Raw genomic sequence first — 19,499 nt, 5'->3', positions numbered from 1 at the left:
CAAAAGCTCCCAGTCAAATCTTTGTATTTTCCTTTTGTAAACTTCTGATTGTAAATTATTCTGTTCTAAATAAAGTTACACAAGACTCAGTGCAGATTGAAATTCCTCTGTATATCTCATTCAAATGTATAAATTCATTGCTCTAAATAGCATATTGAACAACCATTATTTCATTTGCTTTTTACAGATGATCTAATTATTTTTATTTGACACAATTTTTCAAAAAGTTTTCATAAAATTTTTTCTGCCTTCAGATTTCTTTAGAAATCCTGCCCATCCTGATGTGTTCCTGTAGGTTGACCCTGGCTGGAAGCCAGGTGCCCCCAAAGCTGCTCTGTCATCCCCTCCTCAGCAGGGGAAAGTTCAGTGGGTATTATAATGGCTCATGGGTCAAAATAAGGACAAGAAGAAATCAGTCACTCTCTTCTGTGAGAAGCTGCCAGAAGCTTCCCCATGTCTGACAGAGGCAATGCCAGCCAGCTCCAGGAGGGACCTGCCACTGTCACGCACTGATGGTGTTGCCTTGGGTGGGTTTCTTGCTTTCTATAACCCCTGAGAATAAATTTCAATCTGAGAGGCACTAATGATTTTTTTTTTTTTAATAAAAATATGTAATCTGATCATCTAGCATTCGGTGTCAGTTTTACTGAAGGAATCAAGTCCATCTTTGTTTCTTAAACTGTACATATGGTTTTAAGGTGCTCTTTCATTGCTTTTTAAAGGTGTTTTCATAGAAATAATGATGTCACTCTTAAGTTTTATGAGTTTCAAGACCATGTTGGTTCTATTTTTTGTCTTGTGGAGTCCTTTCTTGAGCATGTCCTTCATAGTTAAGTCTTTCATAAACAGATTTTGTTTCAAGAAAATGCTAATTTGTTCCTTTATTTACCTAGCTTGAAGGCCACGTGTCAAACCGCCACTGTGATAACAACAGCTTGTGAGTTAGACATTCAGAAAGGGTTTCTGACTTAGTAAATTAAAGTTTTGTAACTGCCAATTAAACTGCCTGTCAGTAGATTATATGGTGCTGCTATACAGATAGTGCAAATTCAGGTTTTGAGTCTGACTTCAGTCTGTGTGGTAAATCTTGTCTTTACTTCTCTCTTATCCTTTCTCCTCATTTCACAAACTTGACTTGCACTCTCCTTCAGTGGCACTTCATCTCTGGATCTCCATCTTGCTTACTGTCTAAATTCTCCAAGATCTATTCTTAGAATTTCCCAATTGTCTTTATAAACAGATGAGTAGTAAGGCAAGTCCAAACAGAAATAAATTATTTACTGGGGGGTGGGGGGGGAGTTATAAAAAACAGATAGTTCTGAAAATAAGCTGGGAAACTTAAGAGAGGTTTTTATGGCATTCAATAATAAACAACAAAAGCATTTTTCAGAATGTGATGTATTTTCTGGAGGTGAAACATTCTTTCTCATGGTTGAAGCTGTGCAGGTGATAAATATATTTTAACAACTCTACCACGAAATGCACAAGTTTGTTCCATTCATTATTTAACTGATATGCAAAAAAATGTATGTTTAATTTTTGCGCCAATGTTTGAAGTCTTTGAAATGGCAATAGTCAGTGCAGACTAGTCACAGTTTTCCTGGAAATACAAAATAGTTTTAATTCCACCCCCTCCTGTGGGGTTGCACCTTGGAGCTTTGAGGAAAAGAAGAGCCCTTTCTCTCTCTGCTCATGGGAGGACCTGAATCTGTGATGTGGACATATCAGGGGGTTGAACAAAACCGTTTTCAAAGATTTTAGCTTCATCTGAGATCTTTACAGATTGACAGTGGTAAATAGGGTATTCAGCTGTTCAAAGAGAGGGCTAATGAAAACAGATTTAAGATGAAAACTGCATGTAACATTACTGGAATTACTGGAACAAAATGTACGGCACTTACCAAGTGCAGTATTTGATAATGGGGTTTTTTGACACACGTGAAGTGATGGTTTTCTTGCATGCATGCATACACTGTGATCCTTCGTGCCAGGATAGCTTTTAACCTTCACTGTGTACCATTCTACATCCTCAGTAAAGATGTGGCTTAGCTTTATTTATTCATTTGTTCATTATGAGCGCCCTTTCTTCTCAAAGAGCAGCAACTGAAAATTAGAGACTGTATCTTCCAACTTAAATTAGTTTTTTAACACTTTGGTTTAGCAGCGTGGGCTATATATAACTCAAGTTTTGCTTTCATGTCAATTGGATTTACTCACAGATTAGGAAGCATAAATACATAGATTTTGGCCAGCTGCAGAATGAAGGCAGCTCCTCTCACAAGTCATATCACTCTATTATGGGAGTGTTGCTATTATCTTCAATCAGCACAGTATCAATCCTATCGGCTATTGCTCCCATTTGAACAGTTATTTCCCTAAAGTAATTTTATTATCTTTCAGAGTGCCATATGCATGTCTTCCCCAGGGAGAAAGAGAGGCTTTTGTGCAAAGTCAGGAGCTGTAGCAGCATTCAAAGTGCCAGATAACAGGGAGCATCAAGCACTGATTGTGTGGTTGCTCCCATGCTTGAGCAGCTGCTGGGGTATGGAACATTCTGCAGAAGTCATTGAGATAGAAAGGCTGTCTTCAAAAGGTTCATGGGACAAGAACAATAAATAAAAGTTTGCTTCATCCATCCAGCCAGTAATCTCATGAAATGAAATTTTTCTTTTCCTGCCGTGTCAGCACTTGATTGACAAAGTAGTTTCAGTCATCTTGAAACAGAATATTATACTCTTGAGATTTCCAGATGTAAGAATATGGATGAAACAAACAATGTGGATAGATCACATTGTCATAAAAGTGTCCTGACTGACATTGTCCTACTTGTTTCACCCTGCTCAGCTAAAAAGGAAACCAAAGATGTGATGTATTTGGGGTATTTTTAGGACTAAGGATTATTTAGAGTGAACAGATTTATCACTATTGGTGTAAGTCTCAAAGAGGAAGAGAAGGAGAGAGCAGAAAATACAAAAGAGAAGAGACAGAGGATTATTACAATGGCTACTGCAAGTAGAATCCTTTTTGTACATTATTATCCTAGAGTGTACCCCTGTAAAGAACATTTTTGTCTCCCCTTCCACCATCTCCTGAGCCTTCTGTATCCCTCTTCCTCCATGCTTCAGTCTTCCCAAGAGTCCTCCTGCTCGGCATGCAAAATCACTTAGGAAAACTAAGCTCTATAAATTTCAAATATATACATATATTTACAGGGTTATTCTGAGTGTATGCCTTAGTATAAGCAGAATTGTCTCAGGAGATGCATAATTCTCTTCATTTCTGATTGAGGAAAAGGCTTTTGCCTCTCTCACCTTACAGCTCCTGAGTTAGAATGAATATAATTCACAGACTTACCTGTATATGTTTTTCCATGGTATTAGGTAAGTAACAGCACAGTCTAAGCAATTCTTCAGGCCTTATTTATAAATATTATTGGATAAAATTGAGAGGTTTACTAGGTATTTATGAAAAGTGTATTTTCACTGCAGTTAGGGTAGCAACATGGGTTTGGGAGTGTGAATTGAAATTATAAAAGTGAATGAAGATGCTCAACAACAAATTAAGAAGACAAGAATGGGGAAATGGTGGAAAAAACAGGACTGAACATCAAAGTCTCTTGAACACTGATGGGATGATGGTTCCCAGAGGAATCAGAGGGCAAATGAGTGAAAGGAGCTGAAGGTGGTGAAAGAAAAATCTTTGAAATGGTAATCAGCTAAAAGTAGTGCTGCATAAAGGCAATACTGACTGAAGCCTCTGTTTCTTTTAGAAGTAACCTGCATTAAACAGAGGTCCATTCTAGGAGAATTCTTATTTGCACTTATGAGCAACTATTCCCAAAACTAATGCTAGTAATGGCACAAGAAATTCACAAATCTGGGGAAAAGGCGCAATAAAACTAATATAAGGAAAGATCAATGAACTAGAACTATAAAACGATAATCTTCACAGGTGATGCTCAGCCAATACAGGATTATTGCATAGGCATTTGTTCTGGAGCAGATATAAAACTTTCCTTGCGTGACATTCTACTTACAGTTCCCTAAGTCACCAGAGAACCATTTCCCTTGGGACAAAACCAGTGGATGTTACCTGACCTTTCAGAAACAAATGGTATTTTCAGTGCAGCATGAATTTATTACTTTTTATTAGTTTAATGAAAGGAAGAAAAAGAGAAACGAGGTAAAAGAAAATCAAAATAACCATAACATCTTGTCAAGAGACAGTATGGTTTTATCTTGGGGATGGATTATGAAACATTAATAAAGAGCATTTTCAAATTAATTACAAAAAAGAACTTATTTTAAATCTTTTGGAATAGTTTTAAAGAGAATAGAAAGGAGTCAGTTCTATTTCAAAAGTATAAAATATATAGTGATGAGAAATAACCGGTTTCTAGCAGAGAAGCAAAATAAATAAAAAAGCCTACAGGAAAACCCTTTTTTATGTCTTTATAGTTGCATGTTAAGGAGACGTAACTGTGTTATACATAATGTTATTTTCTGTGCATGCCCCAAAAGTGAAGCAAAAATGAAAAACCACATGTATCAAACAACCTCGTCAGGGTAGGAACAGTAGATGGTTAGAGCCTAAAAGGAGTCATGTTTAAGCAACAACAGAATAAGAATTAATGGTTTAGCCTTTTCCTAAATCCTTGTGTTATTTAACATATATTTAACATATAACATATATAACTAGAAAAACACATAGCAGAAGTTTTTTCTTCTGAATAATGCTTATCATAATTTATAATCCAGAACCCTCCAAATGCCCTGTGGTTTAGCACAATTGAATGAGATTTAATATCACTGACACAGCAGAAATGTTGATATTCATAGTGCAAAAAGAGAGGACTCACTTCAGATCTGTCCCTCCTTCCTGATTCCATAAGATTTCTGATCCTCAGTTTTAATTGCAATTGTTCACTGAACCCTTTGCTGTAGGCCACCATCATTCCTGTTAATTCCTTCAGGCTCTCTGCAGCTGATCCATGTGTGTCTTGGTTGTGGGGCCCAGAGATGAGCACAAGATGCCACCTAAAAGCCATATGGATGTGGAGTTATCCTGAAGGATAGACAGAATGTTGCTTAAAAAAGATAAAAAATTATGTGGAAACATTTCAAAGCTTACGGTATGAAGGTATGCAGGTGCCTTGATCTCAGAAGTCAGATTTGATCTCAGGAAGAATATGTGACATGCTGAGCTCCTCTAGACAGTTTTACTTACCACAGAACACATTCTCTCCCTAAGTTGCAGGCACCCAGCTCCCACTGACTTTGAAAATGTCAAACTGCATCAAAGTTAGATTTATTTTAAGATCAATAACCTACCAGAGGTTCAGGGTAGCCTATACATTTTAGTTTCTCTTTTCCCCAGCTTACAATACAGAACTAAGAGTATATATAGTTTCAGCTTTCTGCTGAAGGCAGAAGAGAAATCCCTGGATCTGTAGGTCTGCCCAGTCAGAGCTCTAAGGAGTTTGTTTTATGGGAACATATAAAAGACACAAAAGAACTTTAAAGTAGGAATGATATTCTGGAAAAAAAGAGCTTTTGAGAACTTGTGACTGAGGATTAAGGAGCAGACCAGTATAGGTGACTCTGTAGTGGGTGTCTGCTGCAGGCCACCTAATCCTGCAGAACAAATGGTTGAGGCCTTTTACAGGCAAGTGGAAACAGCATCCATGGGGGAGCAGCCTGATTATTTGCTGGAGAGACAACAGCAGGTTGTAAGCAATGCAGTGAGCTCCTGGGAAAATTCCTGACAGATCTGATGGGGGAGCCAGTGCAGACAGATGCTCTGCTGGACCTCACAAACAAGGAGAGCTCTCTGAGGAGGTGAAAGTCAAAGGCGCTCCTGGCTGCAGTGACCATGAGAGCACCAGCTGAGCTGCAGGAGAGCAGACCTGGTCCTCTTCAGGGATCTGCTTGGAAGAACCCCACAGGATAAACCTCTGCAAGTAAGAGAGGTCCAAGAAAGTTCATTGATAAGGAAGGATGACCTTCTAAAAAGCTCAAAACTGGTTCATCCTGAACAGCAGTGAGTCCAGAAAGAGTGCCCAGAGTCCTGTGTGCGTGAACAAGGAGCTCCTTGCAAAACTCAGACATAAAAAAGGGACTGCACAGAAAGCTGAAGCTTGTACTGGTAACCTAGAAGGAATATAGAAGCACTGTCCAAGAGTACAGAGATGTGGTTAGGCAAGCCACAGCCCACCTGGACTGGAATATGCAAGGGGGTGTCAATGGGAATTTATTTATTTGGATTTGAAGCTAATGTAAATTATAAATTGAAAACTTTTTAATTGGTGTAGTGCTGCTTTCTGAGAAAAATAGTTGCTAAATATCAATGTTTGTAAAATCAGTTTATTGGTATATTATAAAAGGAATACAGCAAGGAATCTGGCAGAAAAAATAGTTGATACTGATTAAATGGCATACAAAACTCAATATTAGAAAAGAATTCATGTTGTTGGACAGTGAAGAATTTGAAAGCTTTGTTAAGAAATGTTCCAGAATGGAGGGCAGCACAGCAGTTTCTAGTACCTTTGAAAGGCTGAGCCCATTCTCAGCTCATACCAGTTTCATAAAATATTTCATATCCTACAAAAGTTCATGGATAGAAATAAGGAACATAGAGTGGCCTTGCAGAACCTGCACCAGCTTGTGTGATGTCTCCAATGGGAACAGTGGGGATATCAAATGAAAGGCCTCCCTGAGAGAATATCTTTTATCAAAAACAAAACAAGTGACATTTTCTAAGAGAATTGTTTCCTAAAGATATTTGTTCTTAAGATTTCACATGGTTTACAACTGTTTTATTCTCTCCAAATTTGGATGTTTTTGTTATTTAAATTTTAAGACCTAACTAACTTCCTTTCCTCAGGCACAGAGATACACAAAGACCAAAGTGCACAGATTTAGGATTATAAAACAAAAGCCTAAGAAGGTGCTTATTCACAATAGACATATTAATTCAAGTAGATAATTCTTTTATTTACTGTTTTCTAAGGTTCTGTGCCCCAAGCTTTAAGATGTTTCCTGAATTTATATTACATTTTATTCTCGTTTCATCTGAAAATATAAAAAAGCAGTCAAAGTGCAATGCATGTGTTCTACTATTTCTTATGTTTTGGGTTTTTTTTACTGGAAGGGGAATTTCATGAAGTCACTCAGATTTCAATCTGCTGAAATATACAGTCCCACCATGACCCAGAAATTTGAATTTAGTCTTTGTTACAGCTGTAAATGCATGCAAATAGCATTGTACTTATCTATTTTTTTCTTTAATGGGGAAAATAAGCACATTTTTACGCTCTCAAAATATTTCAGAACACTGAACTTTTCACCAGAAAACTAATTGTCCTTAGCTGTTTTTTCAACTCAGTAAATGTCGAGACTTAAACCTGAATTTCAGCAGCTGGGAACAATGGCTATCAATTGCCTTTTCCCCCCTGCTGTTCCTCATTAACAGCACAAAGTGTTCTTATTTAAATCCATCCTTATCTCCTAATGTGTGAGGAGTGGTGAGTGACTGACTGAATTCAGGGGCTATTAGAAGTACAGCAGATCAGATCTTCCTGTTTATTGATTTGTGAGGAACAGCCTCGCACTGCTTTAACAGCTCTGACTCAGTGAGAGCAAAGAAAGAAGCTTTTTCAGCTCCTGGGAGGAGAATTGCTGGGCAACATTAAAGAGGGTCTTGTAGGAGCCGGTTTCCTTTGATATGCAGGCAAATTGGCTGTGCTTGGTTGGAGTCAAGGTCAGGAGGCTCTGGAAATGCTATGAATATGGTGGGGAAATTAAAGGAGTGTTGTTTTAGTAAGTATTGTGTGGATGCATGCTGATTGAGACACAAAATTGCCCTTCTCTTTTTTCGAGAACAGCTTTTGGTGAAGCAAATTTTGACAAAAAAAAAAAAAAAGAAAAAGGAGATTGTGTGTCCTTTTGCTGCTGCACTAAATATAGCTGTTTAGATGAGAATCTTCTATTCTTTCTCTCTTTTTTTGCCATTTTCCCTCCGAATCCCAGCCATTCAACAGTTGTCTTAACTCTTTACACTTTTTTAAACTAGTGATCTCATTTCTGCTGCTTCATGTTAATAAGTAGTGAAAATTGCTACTTGCACACCTTGATGTAATTTTTTTTTAATGAATTCCTTGCCAAGTTCACTGAATGTGAATTCCCTGAGAGTGCTGAGCACAGAGAAGCACCCGAGCAGTCACCTTGGCTCATGCAGCCGCTCATTGCGGGTAGCTCAGGGGCAGTCAGAGCTCAGATGAGCACCCCGGCAGAAATTTCCTCCACTGAACAATCAAACCTATGGGCAAGGCCGTGGCAGGGTTATACCACAGCTAGACCAAGGCTCTTATGTCTCTGTAGAGTTGGTAGGTCCAAGAGGGACAAGGTTATGGATTGACAGAGAGACCATTCCTTTAGCTCTTTGCTGAGGCCACTCCTTGTTTGCAGACACAACTTCAATAATATGATGGGTGGTCTCCTTCCTCCAGCATATCTTGGAGTAGTTCATCAACTCCAGCACTGCTGGACAGCTGCTGTTGGGTTCTCTTGGAAAACATGGGAAATAGTGAGAATTAAACATCTCCTATTTCCTTCTTGATCTAGGCCTGCTTTGCAGTGTGGACATAAACAAAAAAGAACACTTTATATGTCATAAAAGTATTCTCAGTCAAACCTCAAAAAAAAGAGAAAAAAAAAAAAGACAAATCCCAACACCCCCTGCCAGAGTTCAGTAGTAGACCCAAGTTAAATCTATCAAATCCTTATTCTGACTGTAGTGGAGCTGCTATAAAAATGTTGTCAAGGTCAAACCCCACTTTAGGTAAAGTACTTAGAAACTACTCCTAACAACTGCATGGCAGAGCTTTGCTTTTGTTATTGTCTTAATTTGTTTTTCTGAACTTGATTATAGATTCAGTTCACAGGGCTGCATCCAAGTGCTGGGAAACAAAACTTGTTTCATCAAATGTTTTCAAAGTCTTTAAAGGAGAAGGACTTCAATTTTTTTTTCTAGCCAATTTTTTTTTAGCAGAAGCTGTTTCTGTACCATGTCAATATCACTTAAAATCAGTAGAGGATGTTTAATATTACTATCTTCAGCCTCGAGTATATTTACTGCACTGCTGTGGTTCTTTCATTTGTTACGATTGAAAGAAGATCCATGTTATATAAAACATTGGATTAAATAAATAAAGGAAATGCATGTCTTCTCAAGCATGCATCCCCAGTGAAGAAAACCAACGGTTCAAGTATCCCAATTATAGAAAGTTCTGATGTTTGTTTTCAAGTAATAATTAGATATAAAAATATCTGTCTGTTTAAATCAAATTCTCATATCATGATAAAGCAATAGCTGACCTTTTAGAAATCCATTTATTTATTAATAACAGTTCTTGTGGAGAAATCTTTGGAGTTTTACCTAAAAGGTATCTAAATGAAATCCACAATCCCATCCCATGGAGATTGGACCAGATGGCCACTGTGGTCCCTTCCAGTTTTATCCACTCTGTGATCCTGCAGATTACATTCTGGTAATAGCACCTTTAAAGTAGTATTTTTTTCATGGCTAAGCCAACACTACTGAAATCAGAAGAGATTGTTTTCCTTTATTAACAGCACTTTTTTTTTTTCTTCCCTTTAAAGCAAGGAAAATGAATGCTTGAATGGGCTTGAAAATTTTGCAGTTTTCTTCCCATACCACAAGTTGTTCACCACTTAGTAACTGCCCTTGGTTCAGAGCCTAGCATACAAAAATACAAGAGACACTGTGCTCATTTTGGAGGAGCATATTTCACTTGATTTGAAGGCAAAACAAGACAAATGAAAAATCTAAATTTTGGGAATTACCTATGTCTTGTTTATGAAAATAAGAAACATTTTTACATGCCAGTGAGAATTTCTTTTAAGAATCATGAAACATTTATGAAGACTTATATATATAGAATCTCCTTTTTCAGATTGTTGGTGTATAAGTCTCTAAGTCAAATCCAAATCTGATTTTATTGGATCAGAGACACATTCTTAAGCGAGGATTGTTTCGGTGGGTATTTTTTGTACATCATTATCTGAGTTATTGTGGGTTCAAATTTTGTTATTTTACCATTTATGTGTTAGTTTTGATAAAATTAATAGAAACTGACTGCAATAATGTTCCTTGCTCTACTACCAAAAGTGAGTTCATCTTTTACTCTCTTTTACCTGAAAGGTAATATGCCAATACATCAGCAAGTGGTATTTCCTAGGAGCCAAGTGGAATAACGCTTTGTATTCTCAGGTGATATTTCCTGGAGAATTCTCAAGGTTTCTCAGTGTTTTCTTCTTCTCAGTATTGACAAACTCTACCTCTAGAAAGAGGTTTTTCCTGGCTCACATCCAAAGCTGTTCAGTTGGAGAGTTAACCCTGAAGTGTGTAAGGTATTTTATTTTGCTGATGTACATATGCAACTAAAAATCTTCAGGTTAATAATTTTGTGCAATTTAAAGGTTACCTGGATATTTTGAAGGGATTGGAATTCTCACTTTTAGCACACTTATAGAAGTTGTATAGGCTGTGTGCTGGCAGTGGTCATATGTACTAAAGGGTTCCCATGCTCTTTGCTGATCACTATTTGGCTGTTGAAATTCTCCTATATGAAACACTGCTCCCCACTGCGTGTTTGTAAAGTTCTCATTCTCTTTAGGGATTCTTCATGCCAGCAAAAAACTTTTTCCATCCTGGCTAACTTAATGAAAAGTATGTACTAATATAAAGGAAGAGCCATATATTTCTTTATTAACCAATATTTCCTAATGACAAAATAAGTATGTTATGAGGTAATTTTAAGACAATTCTAAAGAGCATATGCATTTTCAATACATTTTTCCAGTGGTTTTTATTTGCATGTGTTTAGGTATGTTTAAGATTATCTTTCTAGTCTTCATTGAAAGGTCATTTCTTGGTTAAAAATAATAGCATATCAGTTAATTATTCTGTACTTAAGCCAATTATACTGATGACCAGAAGCAGCCCTTTCATGGTTTTCTGTGCACTTACAGACTTCCCCAGCTTCTATCTGTGCAGTGAATTGGGTGTGAACTCACGCTCAAAGTCTGTCCCTGGTATGAGCCATTATTCAACAGAAACATCTGTCCATGCAATTCCGTGGGAAGCCAGAAAAGATGACATAGAAATTAAGGGAGCTGCAGGAAAAGCACCTGAAAAATGGTTTGAGGAAAGAAAGCAAATGGGCATTTTTGCTTATAAGTGTTAGTTTTAAAATTGTAAGCAAATAAATCATGCCTTGGCAGTAAATTGCTATTGCTTAGTTAAAGAAGATGTTGGAGTCTAGGGGTTATCTGGCACACACACAATCATATCAAATAACTCATTAATTCTACCATTTTAAATTTTTTCCTTTTGACTGTATCATACCCAGTTACTATACAATACTTCCCTCCTACCACCATCCAAAATATTCCCTGAAAGTTTTAAAATGTGGATTGCCTTTTACTTGTGCATTCATTTCCTTGTTATGTATATCACAATTTACTTGTGGAATCTATTTCTTTCCTTGTTACATATATCACAATTAGGCCAATTAAAATACACTTACCTTCTGCTTTGCCAGTGTTGATGGAACACTTTTTCTTACAGGCAATATTTAAGTGAACCTGCTTCCTATCAGTTATTTATTACATTTCAAAATTATTGTATCATTACTTTCAAGTTTTTTTTTTCTTGTTTTATCTAATCCTATTCTTAGGTCTAACTTAATGTCATCCTTCTAGCATATAGGTTCTAAAGAGACTGGTAGATGTCACTCATAGACCAGGGAATCTTGTTGTAACCATGCCCTTTTGGCCACTTGCTCAATACTCCACTTCACTGAGATTTTCAAGGGTAAAGATAAAACCAGTCTGTAGTGGTTTTGGTTTGTTAATTTGAGATTTTACTAATTTTGAGATTTCCTAAGTAATGTGTTTGTTTCCTGTGGTGAGATAGGATTAGGAGAAAGGTAAAGTAGGTTCAAAATTTTAAAAGAGTATAAAGAAAATTTTATTAAAAGTAACTAAAAGGAAAAAAAGGTAGTAAGAATCAAAATAAACTTTTCAGAATACTTTTTCCCATAAGTTTTTTTTCATTGATAATGTAAAGAAACAAAACCTAACATTTTTAGTTAGTTTATTACCTCTAAAATAGTTTTTCTTTAGTTTACTTAGGGAGAGAAGTCTCTCTTGTTAAGGTTCTGGAGATTTCTCCATAAGAAGAAAAAAACAGGTTTTTTGTGGGTCTTAATTTTGTCACGAATAACAGCAACCTGGGGAACTCTGTTGTCATGAAGTGTCTTCTATCTTTTATAAGTTTTCCTATAGTTTGTTGTTGTGTTATAGTAACTTATGGGGTATTGTTTTAAAGATGATTTGTTTAAAGGTAAAAGTTCTTATTATCTATCTATCTATCTATCTATCTATCTATCTATCACATGTGTCATAGATTAACGTAAGAAGAGTTCAGGGAAGTGAGACAAAAACTTTTAATGTAACTAACAGTCTATTAAACCACTGGAAAACTGGACCTAAACTAAGTCCTAACTATTGTCTCTGTTTTCATGCAGTGCACCAACCCAGCAAAACCTTAGGAACATTTTTCTTCAAAGGTCTGTTCTGAGGAAAGGGTTGAGGGGCTAAGGTTTGAGGATTAAAAGAACAGCAAAATATTTGTACCAGCTGCTCTCTTTTGGTTAACCTCATTTCAGCACTTGGTTGAAATGTGGTTATTCTGTCTGCAGTAAATGAGATTACTTTTCACGTGCTGATTTATAATACTGTAAAATTAGTTTAGAAAAAATATTAACAGATGGATATTCTGACTTTAATATTGACAAGCAGCAATCATACTATTTTCAGGTACATAATGTCAGGCCAATTTGCTATACCTTTATTTATCAGCCTGTTCATTTTTAGCTTCTTCTAGCAACAGTTAAGATGGGGACAACAGAAAAAAACCCTTTTTTTTTTTTTTTGCTTATTTATTTCCAGTGACACATTTAATCTCATCTGAAGACTCTGAAGGATAACATTTGTTGCAGGAAATTGCTTAATTTTAAACTGAACATTCATTAATAAAAAAATGACCTGACTATAATTGCTCTTTGTTTCTTGTCTAGAAAAGAGTAATTTTTTTTCTCCTCTCTTAACAGGTGGCCGTTGATGAGCGCATCAAGCAACTGCATGAAGCTCACAGGGATTTTGGCCCAACTTCCCAGCATTTTCTTACCAGTGAGTGATTTCTTATTTCCCATTCTTCTTGTGCAGTTTGCATACACATTTAATTGATAATTTTGTAGCCATGTGCTAGTTGTTATGAGTTTCTATTTTAGACTGTATTGCAATTGTTTTATTTTTTTTTTTCCTGGGTGAAGAGGAGTGTTAAGTAAATTCATATTGTCCAGGTCCAGAGTAAAAGGAAAATGTCTGCCATTATCAAGTCTCTCTGCCCTTCTATCTCTGCAAGGCTCATCTACATTGGGGGTTCCCTTTAGGCCTAGCAAATTAAAATTATGTTAAAAAGAGTTTCTGATGATTTTAACCCAGAAAGGATTAAAACCAACACAAAACCCCAAAACCAACACAAATTTGTTTTATCGTTTAAAGAAATGTTCAGCTCCAAAAAGGGACAAAACAAGACATGCAAGAAAAAAAATTTACAGGATTTCATCACTTAGCAGAGCAGTGAGAGGATGAAAACTGGGGTGAGAAATTTGGCAGAAGAATGGCAGCTAAGTAAACTTTATACAACTCTGCATAAAATATAATTGCCAGCAAAATCCCCACTTCACCTCCACACGCATTCTTTTATCAAGGATGTTTTGAAGTACACTGAAAGACAACTTGAAACACCTTCAAAACTCCAAGGCAGTGACTAAAGTGAAGCTTCTTAAAGGCCATGTCTTTTCCATTGTTCTTCAATTAAGGAAAGTAAACAGTAAAGCTTTATTTAAGAGATTATATCAGCAGAACAGAACACAGTCACAGGATAATGGTCTCCTACATGCAGAGGGACAAGCTATCCAGACATCAGAAATAGATGTTACTATTATTGCACAGCTACGTTCACAGTGGGATAGAGGACAAACTTTTCTTCAGCTGATACTGCCTTGTAATTTCAATAGGTTAACCATTTTCCCACTGAAGATCTTAATGGGAAACTGAAAATTCTCAACAGGATGACCTGCAAAATCAAAACCAAGGTTGATTTTGGGCCATATAAGATTAATGCAGGCTGATTCAACCCTGAACCTTCATTTGTCAAATGATGATCCTATGAAGAAATAAGACATGTTTTCATTATTTCAGTTTCAAACCCACTTTTCTTTAACTCTTTATCACTGGGAATACTTTTTCAGCTCAATATACATAATTCCAAATCAGACTCATCAAGACTGAACGTGCAAGGGCTATGAATATGTGACATAAACACCATATTTAAGTAGATACCTGTTCTTCCTTGTGACCCATGGTGTATTCTTGGTGAAAGAGTAGATCTGTAGGGTAAATTAAGCAAGTCTGGAAGAGTCTAGAGTGACCTTCACTGCATTATCACACTGATGAAGGTGTCTTTGTGCTGGTGTTGAGTGTAGTCAGACAATTTTCCTAGGCCCATTCTGCCTTATTATTGCTAAACTAGATCAATCTAAAAGATGATCAGTGTATGATAGTCACCTCTTTTAGCCCACCCACAACCCATGAGATATTATTCTTCTTTGTAACTAATTAGAGCCAGAAAATTGTGGACATCTTTCTGGACACTCCATGCCATTTGAGGTTCACCATAGGAAAAGGAATCAGGTGAAAATGTGTTGATTTTGGAAATAGTCCAGCTATGACTTAGAACAATGGGCATTTGTATTTGCTTATTTGTTCTCTCTCTCTTAGAGGTGTGTGCAAATACATAATCTTACCCATGCATGTAAAAGTTAGGTATTTGAAGTTCTAAAAACATCTGCAGAATCCTTCCCAAGTCACTGAAAACTGCCAGTACATACATCAGTCCCATCTTTCATAAAAATCAAATTCCAAAAACATCCACTATCATGTAGTGTCACTATGCCTAGGGAAAATACCACGCTTTGACATGCTTTTTATGCTTTTTTACTGGCACTGCTGCATCCCTTCATGGATGGAAGCACATCTGTGGGAGGGAGGGCTGCAGGAGAGGGTGACACAGTCCTTGCCATCCAGCACAAGTGGTTTTTCTGCAGCTGTACTTTTGGGGGTGAACAAGTCAGACATAAAGCTTGCCAAACACAATCAGGCAGGTCAAATGAAGGTGAATTTAATGGCTTGTAAATTAGGTTTCTGTACGTGGTAGACAGAGTCCAAGTTGATCAGTCTGTGGCAACAGCAGTGAAAAGATTAATCATAGCAATTTTTATGATTTTATTTACTAAGCTCAAAACTCAGAGAGCATTTTTATCTAAGGAGCTGATATACACATAAGATCAGTGCAAACTATAATCAGTAAGGAAAATAAGCAATCTATTGCTTATTGAATATCTAGTTTATATGCCAGTAATAATCAGTTCATCCTCCCTAGTCAGCATCAACTTTCCTTCTTCCACACATGCTTGTTCATCTTAAGGTACAAGTAATAGTATCTGTTTATATTCTTATATGAAAAAATATCCTTTTATAGTTGATATAGCTTTAAGTAATTCTGAAAAGAGGCTGGCACTTCAGTCAAGGTCACATAAAATCAGTGATTGAATTACATTTCTCTCCTATCAGAAAGAAATAAATATGATCTTCTAATCATGGTAACTTTTTCATGTGCTTGTTATTATTTTATACATAGAAATTATAGCATCATCTGTCTTTTTCTGCTTGGTTGAAACTGAAGCTGCATGGGGCTGTTGAAAACGTGGCACAAAAGTAATGGGGGAGTGATGCAGGGACCTCATATTTGTCATGCCCTGTGAGGCAAAAAATCAAGTGGTAGTCCCTGTTTCTAAGCACTTGCAGCCTGTTCTAAGGGCTATTCATAGAGCTATTTCTGAAAGAGATTGGAAAGAAGGTGTGAGCTAGAGAGATAAGGAGTGTAAAAGAAAAAAAAAAACAAAAATGTATTCTTATTTGTGGCATTTTTAAATTAGAGAGTTTTTCTCCATTGTCTTTTCATGCAGTTCAACATTCTTTTTCCACTCTTTCATCTTTTAAATGACCAAGTGCCAGTGTTTATCAGTGCTGTGGCATGGGATAATTCAGATGTTTCCTGGTTGTAAATTAAAGAGATAGTGGCAAAGGAATGGGATCCACTTGTGTCTCTCTCCTTTAAGGCTTTGGTCTGCCTCAAGTATAAAAGACTTATCAAAACTGGCCCTTACTTTTCACATGAACTTGCCTCTCTCCAGGTCTTGTACATTTTTTAATGGGCTCTCTCACCCCACCTTGAGCTTCTGACCTTCGTGCTTCCCCCAGCTCATTTTGCTCTGCCAGTGTCCACAGAGGCAGTCCCAGCTCCAGCTCAGTTCATTCCTTGCCAAGGACACACAGCATTCACAACAATAGTTAAGGAAGATCTGATAAATGTACTACATGGGCAAAACTTTATGTCATGAATTCGTGGAGTGAGTTTGTTGGTTTTGAAGGACTTGCTGTTTAATTAGAATTCTCTAAATCAGGGTGTAAGAACACTGTAAAAATAAGATCTTTCTATTAAAAAGAAACTTGTAAATATTTAGCAAAGTAATTACAAGAAAAATCTATGATCCTTTCATGGATGATGGTGCTTAATTTGGGAATTATATACAGTAACTGAGGTGTGAAAAATATTATCTGCAAATTTTAAACACAATGCTAGCTCCAAAGTTTTCAGTGACGACTCTGGAATAATTTTACTATTTTGGCTTCATCTGTATTTTTCTCTGTGATTCTGCCTTTTACAAAAAATGAGATTCATTGTCTCTTGTTGGAAGACCCACCTGTTATGTCACAATAGTTATTACTCTTTTTGAGATGCAATAAAGGAGAAGTAGCATTGATGTCAGATTGCTTTTAATATCATTTGCAATGCTATTCAGCAATCACTCATACTTCTTAATGTGCATTGTTGGTGATTGTTCATTCATGTGCATTGCTGGTGATTGCTGAAAAATAGGTGTTACATCTTTTAAAACCATGAGCAAACCTTGTAATTTACTGTCCGGCCCCAGTGTGAGCCATCTTTTAGTAAGTATAGCATGTCAGTGAAGTGACTGCATGAAACAGTGCTCACGAAATAACTGGCAATTACTAAAGATTATGACTGGAAGATTCCAGTGCTTTTCAAGCACAGACAACACGGACTTTCACCAACATGAAAAACCTGGGAATACAAGCAACAGAAAGAACATTTGGGTTTGCAAAGCTACAAGGCTGATATACCCCTAGCCAAAATTTTGTGATTCATATTTCCCAGGCTATGAGCTTTTGCTGCCTGCATATGTCAGTACCAGTCTGTTAAATCCTCATACCTAAATATTTGCTGGGACCTGGAGATACCTAACAGGAGATACCTCACTGTGCCTTTCAGTTTTGGACTTGCAAGTAAGAGCAGCACTTAATTCAACACAAAATGAGGCAGCCTTAGCAGCTTTCATTCAGAAACAGAAATATGACAAATGCTGGAGCCATCAGTTTGGGTCATAAGTGATCAGAGTGCATCTGCTGCATTTTATAGCAGATAATTGTTGCTTAAATATAAAAAATATGGTCACAGGAGTGGGCTGTGTATCGTAGATCTCTCTTTCTCAGGATAAGATCAGAGCTATTCAGGTTCAGATCTGAGTCTTTTTTCTTATTATTTCTGTGTCTTTGTGTTTTTCTTCAGTTATTTAGGCCACTCTCCTAAGAAATTGAGATGTGGCTCTGAATTCCTTGGAGTTGGGAGAGAAGTCAAGTACTCACTATCCCCACCTTCTGTGTGAGTGCTCAGATTATTATGCAAAGCAAAGACTAGGGAAGCTCTTCCTTGCACAGACACTTGTCTTTAAAAGGGCGAGTCCTCCTAATTGAGACATCCAAATCTAAAAATGAGAGCCTCTATGACTCTTAGGAGACTTTACCCATCCATCTGATAGATTATTTTCCAGTGCAATCAACTGTATCTTTCTCTCTTATTTGTCCCTGCATACATTATATTATACTGTCTTTCAGATATACTTTTGACAAGCAAACACTGAAGACCATGTCCATTCATCCATGTCCTTTGGCAAAATGGTTTAATATTTTTAGATATTACAGGAAATGCTTTGAATAGAAAGCAGTAGAATAATGTTAGAATAACGATAAGTGGACACAAACAAATCAGCCTAACTCTGAGAACTCTCTGAAAGCAGAGGGATTTTATTATTGTATTTAAATGTATTTATAATTCATATATTATATACATTTAAATCTGGTCATATTAGCTAGAGGAGCCTGATTGCTAGAAAACTGTTTTTCTACTTCAGTATAAATGTAAAGGAAATACATGTGCTTCTGAAAAAGGAAAAACTAGCAAAGTACCAACAAAAGCAAATACACTTCACAGGTCTTGCCATTGAGATTATCATGGTGAATTTCTGAGAACGCTGGGCACCAATTCAACCTCCAGACTAGTGTGATGTGTACCTCAGGTTTAAAATTAAGAGAAAATGCCTTCAGTCCCTTTCTCCCTTGTTTGGAATACCATGGCCATAGCTACAGCTTTTGATAGCGCTTGGCTTGGCTGGACTGCTAAAGGTTTTTAAGAGTAGTAAAACTTGGCCATATTTTGAGAGATTATCTTTATGCTTGCTTTTGGAATAAAGTTAGTATAATTAATTTCACAGTGATCTTCATTTTTTCATTATGCATTATATTCAGGAAAGCCAAAAAAATATTTAATAACTTTTTTGATTTGCAATTAAATAGTATTTATTCAAGTTTTATATTTATATTTTTCTTTTTTCTGCACTTTTGTGCTAAGTGGTCCTATCTATATAATGCATTGGGATACAAATTTCTGAAAAAAATTGTAAAGTCAGATTTCAAATGATGTTCTTCTTCTCTCTTCACCCAGAAGCAAGAAATTTTTCCTTGTAATTAATATTTTGCGTTTGGGGAAAAAAGTGTTCTGATAAAAAATATTTTAGAATGGAGTTTAAAATAATACAAATAATAATTCTATCTGTCTCTCTTGTGCTCTTGGCTTTAATGGCAGAATATCCTATATTCTGTAATGCTACATCATTTACAAGTAAACAAATATGATTTTTTGCACTTAATAAGATTTAAAAGATGTCTATTTATTGCCTATTATACTTTTGTCCACTCTCTGAATTAGTGTGTTGCAAAGACAGATTCTTTCCCCCCAAATTTTTTTCACCCTGACAAGTTTAACTTAGATGAATTTAACAACATTCCCATGTTGTCATGAGTTGTATGTTGTGTTCAGTTTAGGACATCCCTTTGTCCTCAAGCTCCAGGACTAGGCTACAACAGGCA

At 36.5% G+C, this 19,499-nt stretch overlaps 1 protein-coding gene across 8 annotated transcripts in view; it reads left to right on the top strand.

Annotated features, from left to right (window-relative positions):
- Positions 1–19,499, top strand: part of DMD (dystrophin) — a 1,147,932-nt gene that overhangs the window by 1,009,056 nt on the left and 119,377 nt on the right. For all 8 annotated transcript variants that reach the window (XM_041399749.1, XM_041399747.1, XM_041399750.1 and 5 more), the window contains one exon: positions 13,196–13,274. In XM_041399749.1, the coding sequence (XP_041255683.1) occupies positions 13,196–13,274 (79 nt within the window). The remainder of the gene's footprint in view (positions 1–13,195; positions 13,275–19,499) is intronic.

The sequence above is a fragment of the Onychostruthus taczanowskii genome, unplaced genomic scaffold (assembly GCF_017590055.1).
Source record: "Onychostruthus taczanowskii isolate IOZ18803 unplaced genomic scaffold, ASM1759005v1 scaffold17, whole genome shotgun sequence".
Classification (NCBI taxonomy): Eukaryota; Metazoa; Chordata; class Aves; order Passeriformes; family Passeridae; genus Onychostruthus; species Onychostruthus taczanowskii.
Note: the sequence above shows the minus strand (reverse complement) of the source record. Positions and strands in the feature narration are given on the sequence as shown.